The sequence below is a fragment of the Cnephaeus nilssonii genome (genome assembly GCF_951640355.1).
Source record: "Cnephaeus nilssonii genome assembly, chromosome: 20".
Taxonomy (NCBI): Eukaryota; Metazoa; Chordata; class Mammalia; order Chiroptera; family Vespertilionidae; genus Cnephaeus; species Cnephaeus nilssonii.
In genome coordinates, this window is record NC_137091.1 from 29,222,204 (window position 1) to 29,233,218 (window position 11,015).

Genomic DNA, 11,015 nt, shown 5'->3' on the forward strand with positions numbered 1-11,015 from the left:
GGTGACTGCAAGGAATGGATGGACAAGTGAGGTCTTGAAGGATGGAGGCAGCATCTGTTGTGTAGTGAGTGTGTGCTGGGCAGAGCCGCTGGCACGGGGGTGAGTGTTAGCGGCAGGGGCAGGGTGATGGCCATCAGAAGGCTGGGAGTCAGTAACCAGGCAGAGACCGGGGACACCCCCTGAGGCCACAGACCTTGCCCAGAGCACCTTGTCACGGCTGGTCCGGTAGGTCAGAGGCTCCTCATGAGCTGAGTCAACCAAAGGGAACCCCCCAGAAGCTTCCCAGGCCAACTCAAGCTCTTGCAAATTCTGTGGGAAATTTTCGTGTTGGTTTCCTCCCCCTCTTCCCTCCCTTCCTTTTCTCCCTTTCTTTTTCCTTTCTCTCTCTTTCCTTCTTTTTAAGATAAGATTAGAGAAACTTCAAAAAATACGGTAACTAATTTTAAGGAATTACTGTCATTGAAACTCCAACACCTAGGAGGAGACATTACACATCCTGGTAAGCTTCTTCCCGTTTGTTTGTTTGTTTGTTTGTTTGTTTTCTGATTATACACAAGCACCTTCTTTTTCATTTTTTTATAAAATGGGACCGTGCTGTCTGTCTCGTTCTGCTGATTCCTCAGTCAGCCACAGGCTGTGAGTGTCTTTCCACGTCAGGCTCGATGTGGCCACACCGTCGTCTCAGTGGCTACACCCTGTTCCCTTGGGTAGACAGACCATCATTTCTTAACCCGGTCAGAGGACATCCGTGCTGCTTCCTCCTTTCTTTTATTAAACAACACGGCAAAGAACATCTTTGCACAAGCCCTTGTACTTTATTGACACTTTCTTTAGGTAACTTCCTTTTGGTAGAATAGCCACGGCCGCCACGTTGATCTCTATATAATGTACAGGATGACTCTCTCTCTCTCTGCTGTGTAAACCCTGCCCCCAATGGCTCTCCATTGCAATGGAGAACAGAACCCGCTCCTTTTACCACGCAAGGTCACGCCTGCGGCCAGCCCTGCCCACTTCTGCGCCCTCTCCTGGTGCATTGCTCCTCCTCAGCACAGCACTTCCCTCACTAGCTTTCTCTCTGCTCCTCGAGCATGCCAAGATCACTCTCACCTAGGGCTTTGCTCCTGCTTTATCCAACCCTGGACGCTCCCGGCTCCTATGTAGTCCTGTGGCTGGATCCCCCTTGTCATTCGGTCCTACACACAAAGGCCACCTCCCTGAGGAAGCATCCTACTACCCCTGAGTCTCAGCCGCTGTCCTCCTCCCGGGTCCGGTGTGATCCCGTTGTCCTGGGTTTTATTTTCCTCCCAGGACCTGCCTCTCTCTGAAACTATTGCCTACACATATTTAGCTGCTTATCTCCTCCCTCCCCCCCCCCAAGGCTATAAATGATATGAAGACAAGAACCCCATTGGTTTTGTTAACCCCATGTCCCCAACACCCAACCCAGTGTCCGGCACATAGTAGGCATTCAGTCAACATGGGTCGAATGACAGACAAATTGCTGGGGTCAGCAATTTGTTGAGGGATTTTTAATACCCTTGATATGAAAATTGCTCAATACCTTTGATGAAAATTGCCAAGAAATGCTTTGTCAATTTACACTCCCTTCACATATTGTATGGGAGTGACAAGCTAATCCAAAAATAGAATCAGAGGGCAAGATTTAGGAAACGAGGTTATCGTATAATTTCTCAAATCACACTCATTTCAAACATGCACAACTGTCAGCTTCCCTGGAGGGCCTGGCGCTCAGCGAATATTTGAGGTGTGCACAAATGGACCCACTGAAGGTTTTGAGCAACCCAAACCGGGCCGGGGGGCTTCTCCGCCCGCGACAGTGCGTGGGCCACACTGGCGTGGTCTGCCTGACCCTCCAGCCGTCAGCACGGTGTCTGATGTGCTAATGAACACACGCCAGTTCAGTGGGCCTGCTCTTGCCTCTGAGGGGGACGAGCTGTTCAGTGGGGCTGCTTGGTAGGTCCAGGCAAGATGTCCAGGTGCCTTGGGGTACCTGTCTGGATGACAGCCTGAATGGCCCCCTTGTCCCAGGGTTTTTTGGGGCCCTGGGAATGGGAGAACCCCCTGCCCCATCAGGAGTCAGAGGAGACCCAAACCCTGGTCATTTTCCCCAGTGTGGTTTGCCCACCACGTGGAAGAGCCAACTGCCTTGTGGCTCCGGGTGGTTCTCCCAGACTATTCATTTGGGCGAAGAATCCAGGGAAATCTTGCAGCCGGAGGCCTGAGCGGGGCCTGGAATCTGAGCTCTCCAGAAACCAGCAGGGCAGCCGGGGGTAACCCAGCCCCCGTGTGGCCACTCTCCCGCTGAGTCGTCCGCTGGACGGCTGGCTCCCAGGCCACGGGGCCAAGCATCCTGCTCTTCCTGGGCCCTTGGCCTTCCCTCACAGCTCCAGCTCGCCAAGGGCTCCTATCGGAGCCACATTTCAAAAGTTCAATCCCAGGGTAGCCAAAAGCCTGGGCTTGCCATGGGGAAAGGGGAAACAAGGAGGAATTCCCAGCAGCCTGTTCCCCGAGGATCCCTGACCTTGCGAATAGCCCGCGAGGGCGAGGCCAGCTCTCTAGCCCAGCCGTTTCCAATCTGGAGGGGGGACTCTGAGGAAATCATGCTTGGATGGGGCTGGGCTTTCATCTCGCACTCAAACGCATTCATAATGAGCAAAATGCAAATGCAAATTAAAACTATTTGGATGCCCTTCCCTAGTTTAGATCGGCTGAGAACACAAAGCTGGATGATTTGCTGGGTTGATGGGCGTTGTCAATTGGTACAGTCTTCATGGAGGGCAATTTGGTGAGCTTCCCAAATTACAAATGCCCACATCCTTTGATCCAACAATTTCACGTCCAGGAGCTTGTCCACAGGCACCCTCCTACCTATGTGAAAAGCCAGGGACAAGGTTGTTCTCCTTAGCACTGTTTGCAAAAACAAGAGATTAGAAATAACTAAATACCTATTTAAAAGGACTGCTACCTGTAGTATAATACTGCAACAGAACAGAAGACTATGCAGTTGAATAAAAAGCCCGAGAAACCTCTCTATGTGCAGACAGCCACCAGCAATGGCTGAAAGACAGTAACACATGTTGGTGAGGGTGTGAAGGCAATGGAACCCATCCCGGATTGCTGGTGGGAGTGTAATAGGTGCAGCCGCTGTGGAAAACAGCTGGGCAGTTTTTTAAGAAATTGAAGAGGCCATTTAACTTACAACCCAGCAATTTTGCACCCAGGTATCCACCCAAAACAATGGAAAACAAATGCCCACACAAGTACTTGTCTCTGCATCCACTCCATTCATCAGTTCATTTTGTTAATTAGATTCCACGTGAGTGAGATCATATGATACTTGTCTTTCTCTGACTGACATGCTTCACTTACATAGCAGCCTTATTTATAATAGCCAACGGTGGAATCTAAATGTCTATCAACTGAAGAATGGATAAACAAAAGTGGTATATTCATATAATGGAATATTACTTGGCAACAAAAAGGAATGAAGTACCAACTCTGCTACAACATGGATGAACCTCAAAAACTATGCTAGGTGAAATAAGCTAGCCACAAAAGGCCACATAATGTAGGGTTCCATTTCCATGAAATGTCCAGAATAGGCAAATCCATAGAGAGAGAAGTTCCCAGGGTCTGAGAGGAGTGGAATCTATAATAATAAAAGCAGAATATGCTAGTTAGTCCAGATAGCCGAACAACCTTCTGGAAGTTATTCCCAACAAAGCCGTGGTGGCAGGGGCCGAGGCAGAGGCGGTTAGGGGCCATCAGGCAGGCAGGTGAGCAGTTAGGGGCAATCAGGCAGGCAGGCAGGTGAGTGGTTAGGAGCCAGCAGTCCCGGATTGCGAGAGGGATGTCCAACTGCCGGTTTAAACCGGCAATCGGACATCCTCCGAGGGGTCCTGGATTGCGAGAGGGTGTAGGCTGGGCTGAGGGACACTCTCCCTATGCACGAATTTCATGCACCAGGCCTCTAGTTGATTATAAATGGGCATGAAAGATCTTTTTTTTGGGGGGGGGGTGGTTGTAATGATTTAAAATTAGATTGTGAGATGATTGCATAATCTCCTTGCCTGCAAAATGGGATACATAATGGTACGTACTGGGGGAGGAAGGTAAAAAGGCGTATACAAAGTACTTTGCCCAGGGCTCGGCACAAAATCTGAGTGCATTCGGTGTGCCCATTTTAATGACAGCAGCACATGCATTATTGTTATAATGCCCACCGGTTAATCGGTCAGCCAGATGGCCACTATTTGGGTTGACAGGTGTTAGTAAAAACCAGGCAGGAGTTTTGGAGGGTGAATTCAATTCAGACAGACTGGGGCCAGTAAGTCCCAGAGTTAAAAGAAAATAACTTAACAACCCTGACCTAGATTCAGACCCAGGCAAAGAGAATGGAATTTGCCAGCTGTTCCTGGCTGGGGCAGACTCTGTTTCCAGCAGCTGTGGAGAAGCGTCCCTCAGCCATGGCCAGGGTCCTTCCACCACGGGGACACGAGGGACACCCAGCCCTTCCTTCCCAGCTCAAGTCACTGTGGAAATCCACCCTTCTACAGATAACAGGCCCTCCCCTTCTTTTGCAGCTTGGAGACGGCTCGGGACGGAAAGGCCTTCCGGATCTTTGCTGTCAGGCCGTGAACTCGCAATGCTGGGGAGAAGGGGGTCTTCCAGAGGGCTTCTGGGTTTTGCTTTTTGTTTTTATTTTATCATTTGGGGGTGGGCTGGGGCTATGGAGTGGCAGGAAACTTCCTTTGAGTGGTGTTCAGTGTCACATCCTCCGTGCCTTTATTTCATCTCTGGGCCGTGGAGAAACAGCATCCTCTGGGGCCTGGCCGGACAACCGGTGACTGATCCTGCTGAGGCCTGGCGGCCTCCATCCGCTGCCCGCTCTGCACAGACAGTCACTCAAGATGGTCCTCCTCATGTAGTCTCCTGGGAAGAGAGGATTCCACACGCGTGGAGAGAGCACCAGACTCGGGGATCCCAGGGTGAGGCCTCCAGGGGTGCAGGAAGAGGCAGACTGAGCACACGCAAGGGGAGTTTCAGGAATAGGGTAGAAGGTAGTTATTTAAAAAGAATTTAAAACACAGTTCGTTCATATCAATGGAGAAAAATGAGTTTAATGTTTGCTGGTCAGACAAATGGGCCGGAACAGGGGGCTGGGGAAGCGAGACTCAGGCTCTGCCTTGGCAACTGTCCTGGCTGGCGTCCTGCCACGAGCAGGCTGATTCTATATACAGCAGTGCTGGTTTATTTAGAGTTCAGTAGTAACTCCAGAGATTTATCTTGTCTTTGTCCTTCCCTTCGTCCATGTGGCCGTCTGCTGTCCTGACGTTTGGTCTCGTTGAGGACTAATGAACCAGGATCCTTTCTTTACCCCCTACCCATTGTGGCTCACACACCAGCCCAGACTAGTTTATGTGTCATAGTTCACACCGGGGTATTTGCTTTGCAAGCGATTCTGTTTGAAGCCCACTTTTTTTTTAAAAAAACAACAACAACAACTCCTCATCTCTGTTGGTTTCACCGCGATATCTAAGAACAGCCAAAGAAGAGGTGTTTGGTTGCTGCTTTAAAAAAAAAAAAGACAATTAAACGTGCAGATTCACCTTCTGTCCGGTGACCTACTTTTTAGCAGATTCCTTAGTACCTTCTTCGCCGAGGTTAGCAACTCTGGGAAGAGGAACAGCCTGTGGTTATGAAATGGTCCTGCGGCATCATAACCACAAGAGAGAGTAACACTCTAGAAGGATTCCTCTTCCTGTTTTTGTGGAACAGCTCTTGCCAAATGTTCCTGAGACTCCGAGGAGTGTGGTGCTCTCTGGCTTCCTTCACTTCGTAAAAGTTCTTCATAAGCCCAGACCAAAACCCACAGTGAAATAAAATACCCTTTTGTAAATAGTGTTTCTTTGCAGAAGGTAAAATTCCACCCTCCAGCATCAGGCTGGCCAATAGATCACTTTTGTGAACACCAGTTTCAAATTTGATTTCACTCCCCATCAAAATATTTCAAAGGCAAAGGAATCACCAAAAAAAAAAATAAAAAAAAAATACACACACACACATACACAACTGGTGCTTTGAGTGCATTCTTAATTAATGCAAAAACTGAAGGGGAACAGTTCTCTCCCCACCCCCCCTTGGGGAGTTGGTATAAGCAATGAAGCTCTTTGCTGAATGGAGCTGAGATCTGCGGGACCGTGCTTTTGCTGTGTGCATTGTGGGCTGGGAGTAATGCGTAGGTTCTGACTGTTCAACCCCAGATGTCAGAGTGAGAGAATCTGGCCAGCCTGTCAGATATTGTGTCTGGTTCCCTGCAAAGGCCTGAGTCCTTGGGAACTTCGGGTGTTACCTGCTCTGCGGCCGGACTCCCGCTCGTCCGTCACCAGCCTTTGGTGGCCGTGGCTGTGCTCTGTCCCGCCGGCCAGGTTGGGCTTTCAGAATGAGTGACAGCCCAGGGGGCTCTCCGTGGCTTTGCTTTGGAAGCCACCCGCCCGAGGCAGGACCTGAGGTTTCCGGAGTAAGCAGACCCCGTCCCTGTAGATCATGCTCCCAGGTCCCCGCGTGCCTCCGTGAGCGGGGCCCATCGCTCCAACAGCCTGCCCAGAGCCAGACCTTGTGTCTTTTCCATCCTCACGAACATTTTGAAACTGGAACCATTTTCCTTCTGAAAATGAAAACCAAGACCACAAATGATAAGCCCTTGTCATCAGGGGCCGCCTCTAATTGTGTGTTTCGTGGTGCTCCCTGATTACACCCATTGCGCCATCAGCACTTAACCCATAAAGAGATGGTGAACCAGGCCAACAGGGTTTCTGGGTCGCCTGCCCCCGACGTGAAACGTTTCGGTCTCCTCCGGATTTCTGTCCCCTGTGTTCTGAGATGTCATATCGTCTGTAGGCTCACTCGGCCCGCAGCTTACATGTGTGCTTTTTTTCTATGAAAAATGATGTATTTTACTACTTCCTATGTACAAACGTTGACTGTAAAAAAATTTTTTTTGTGCTTTGCATGAACAGGGACCACATTGCTATTGTTTCAATAAAACTGGTTTGGTTTCTAAAACATTCCTGTGACGTCTCTTTTACGGAGACATCGGAGCAGTTTGTGAAGCACAGCTGCTGAAACCTCCTCACAGGCTGGAACCTACTTTGTTTACACGGCTTCTACCAGGAAGGAGCGTGGCGGGGAAGCTAATGACTGCGGCGTTTCCAGGGGCTCTCGGAGCCCTCCACCTGATAGCAGGAGAAGGTGTGACGTACGGTGTGTGAAATCACACAGGGTGGGGGACCTACCAAATTCCGACTGTGGTCCAGCAGTTGTGCAGTGGGCCCGGAGTCTGCATTCCCCGGCAGCTCCTGGTGGCGCTGGCATGCTGATCCCAGTCCTATGCTGAGAGGTGAGTGGTGACAGGAGGCTCAACCTCATTCTGTCGCTGTCTTCATCAGCTCGGGCTGCCATAAGAAAAGACCACGAACGACTCAGGGGCTTCAACAACCGATTTTATTGCTCTCGGTTCTGGAGGCTGGAAGTTCAAGATCAAGGATGCTGGCAGGGCTGGTTTCCCCTGAGGTATCTTTTTGGCCTGTAGACGGCCACCTTCTTGACTGTGTTCCTTTTCTCTCTGAGTGCATCCCTGGTGTCTCTTCTTATAAGGACACCAGTCCTACTGGATCAGGGTCCCACCCTTAGGACCCCATTTAACCTTAACTACCTCCTTAAATACAAATTGGGGGTTAACATGTGAACTTGGGGACACAATTCAGTCTCAAATAGTCACCTTCTTCACAGCCATCAGCCCCTGTTCATGGGGTCGCAGCCCTGTGTCCCCACGTGCTCCAACGCACTGTAGCCCACAAGCGATGCTGGGGGCGCCTGGCTGACCTGTCTCCTCTCGCCATCACTGCTCCACCTTCGCTTTCACAGGCCCTCTATTTATGCTCTTTTTCCTTGATGGCGGGGAGAGCTTTCCTCTTCACTAAATATGGCTAAGGCTTCTGAGGTGGTAATTTTACAATATTAAGTAACCAATTGTGTGGATGAATTGCCACAATCACCGAGACTGGATAATAATGACTGATGTGTGGGACATACTGGTTTCTGACAAAAGCATTGCCAAGTTCACAGGAAGGCCCCCCATGGGCAGCTCCCCCAGAGTGTTGGAGAGCCTCCCTGTCCGGCCGCCTCCCTCAGAATCTGCGGCCTTCCCAGCCTTCCCCTGGTCTGATATCCCAGGGTGCCACCCTCCTGCAGTTGCCGTGGCCACTGGGGGAAGTGGGCTGGGGTGGGGGTCGGCGGGGAGAGCAGGGCTGGTGCTTCTTTTTTGCAGAATTCTGGGATGAGGCAAAGGCCGCGAGAGTTGTGTAACTTTCACATTGAATGCTGCGGAACCTCAGTCCTGAGCCACGCTGCGTGGGGACCCACGGACAAGGGGGTTCCATCACTTGATGACACAGGGATAGAGAGCACAGACCTGGGAGTCCTCTTACCAGCTGCGGGACCTCAGACAAGTCAACTGGCCTCTTGGGCCTAAGGCTGGTCATCTACAAAGTGGAAATTTATCACCCTGGCTGGCGTGCTCAGTGGTTAGAGTGCTGGCCTGCACACCCAAGAGTTGCAGGTTTGATTTCTGGTCAAGGGCACAAACCTGGTGGGGCACATGTGGGAGGCAACCAATCAGTGTATCTCTCTCACATTGATGTTTCTCTCTCTCTCTCCTTCTCTCTCCCTCCCTGATGTTTCTCTCTCTTCTTCCCTCCCTCTCCCTCCCTCCCTCCCTCCCCACTTCTCTCCCTCAATTCCACTCTCTAAAAATCAATGGGAAAATGTCCTCTGGTGAGGATTAACAACAACAACAAAGGAAATTTATCACAGCCCCCTCATAGCCGTGTAAAGATTAAATTAGAGGAGCTGTAGATAAAAGTGCTCAAAGTACGCGCTCAGGTGATGCTAACTATTTGCCCCAGTTGGAATGCTTTTGGCTGCAGGTAACAGAAACCCCATCGAATGGCCCGAGAACCTGATAGAAATGCAGGTTCTCGGGCCCTCCCAGACCTAGAGATTCTCGGGGATCACCCAGACCCTGTGCGCTAACCAGCCTCTGGGGGACGACTCTGGCTCTGGCTCTGGTGGGAGAAACATCACTCTAAAGACATCCAGATCTCAGCCTCAGGAGTCCGAGGAGGTGATTCTGGGGCGTCAGCTCAGGGAGCTCAGGACACCCCGGCGACCTCTCTCCAGGCCTCTCCCCTCCCCTGTGGTCATGGCAGGGCCACAGCTGTGCCCACACACAGATGTGAGACAGGAAGATGGATGGCAGTGGAAGGACGTCCTCCCACGCGTTCTCTCTTTGATCAGGGAAGGACACCTTTCCCGCTGTCACACAGTAGGCCTGTTTTGAAATCCCTTTCATCATAAACAACCACATGTCTATTCCCAGGTCTGTCACAAGCAACTGTTGACAGAACAGGAAGGTTTAGAGTGGAAAGAGGGGAACCAGGGGCCATGAGCACTGCCTTTACACAAAGATGTGCTCTCGTAGGAGGAGGTGTGATGTGAGCCAAGAGGCGGGACTCAGACATGCCTGAGCCTGGGCCCCAGCTCAGCTCTTTACGTGCTGTGTGCTGCCGGGCAAGTTGCTGAACATCTCTGAGCCTCAGTGTCCTCCTCCACAATAGGGGGATGATAGCAGTGTCAACTCCGCAGGGTGGTCCTGTGGATTGAATGAGGTCAAACTTGAGACATGCTCAGTCCGTGGCATGCGCACACAGCTGCCGCAGAGGGTCACGCTCATTGTTTTTGCAGCACTAATGCCAATGACAGCACGTCACAGCGAGGCCGATTTGGAGTAGGCAGCTCGATGGGCATGAGCAGAGTAGGACCGATGGGCCAGGTGCAGAGCGTTACCAGGATGGAGACCCCTGGATACCTAGCAACGAACACAACTGCAAGCCCTGGCAGGACCACCCCTTCAGCATTAACACACCTAGGCCTCAGCTACGTTTCCGCTCCAGGTCCAGAGAAGCAGCAAAACCAGACAGAGTAAAGCCATGGCTGACATCAGGACCGGCTGCAGGGATTAATGACCCGCTCCCCTAGCGCCCACCCATCAGTAGAAAGCACAATTCTGAGGAGACACACCTGGAAAGCTGATGAATATTCTATTGAGAACCTCCCCTGAGACCTCAGATAGAAGCCCTCAGGACAAGGACCCAGCAGGGCTTCCTCTCTCTTCTCTCTCTCTCTCTCTCTCTCTCTCTCTCTCTCTCTCTCTCTCTCTCTCTCTCTCTCTCAGCTCCAGGAGCCCTTTTTTTGCTATAACTTGTTTCCTGAGCCCATTTCTTCTACAGCTCACTTATTCTATCTCTGTGACTTTCTTTTCTTTCTAAAAAATAATTCCTTATTGTTGAAAGTATTACATATGGCCTCCCTTTCCCCTGCTTGACCCCTTCCAGCCTGCCCCCCCCCCCCACCTCTGTGACTTTCTAAATAGACTTTCTCTTATCATTTGAGTCTTGGCTCTGAATTCTTCTCTTAGCCAGAACTCGAGAACTGAGGTGGCAGAAAGGAGGTTAACACCCGGTGCCTTTTCCCCGCCACTAACACCGTAATTGACAGAACTGTCCAAAGATGAAATGGCTCATGGGAACAGGGAGTGAGCTTCCCGTCTCTGGAAGGATACAAGCAGAAGGTAGAAGAATCTTGGACTAGATCGACTTGAAGGCTTTTCCCTCATCAGTCCTGCCCAGAAGAGCCTGGGAACCCAGGGAAGGGGTGACACGGAGCTATTGAATTCTGGGTCCTCGAGTCATGGCAGCTTCCTTCCATAAAAGAAAACAAACAAACAAACCCCACAGCTATGTAGGTGGTCCCGAAGTTGCTATGTTTTTAGTGGGTTGATTTTTGTTTGTTCGTTTATCCACCTTCCTTCCAATTTTTTCACCCCAAGCCAAAACCTGTCCTAATCTCTTAGACCTTAAAAAAATCTTTTAGAC

At 50.8% G+C, this 11,015-nt stretch overlaps 1 protein-coding gene across 1 annotated transcript in view; it reads left to right on the forward strand.

Annotated features, from left to right (window-relative positions):
* The window catches only part of CRISPLD2 (cysteine rich secretory protein LCCL domain containing 2), a 67,799-nt gene extending 60,713 nt beyond the window's left edge, over window positions 1–7,086 (forward strand). Inside the window, exon 15 of the mRNA XM_079799744.1 lies at window positions 4,605–7,086. Within this exon, the coding sequence (XP_079655870.1) occupies window positions 4,605–4,659 (55 nt within the window). The 3' untranslated portion in view covers window positions 4,660–7,086. The remainder of the gene's footprint in view (window positions 1–4,604) is intronic.
* Window positions 7,087–11,015: the final 3,929 nt, after the last annotated feature.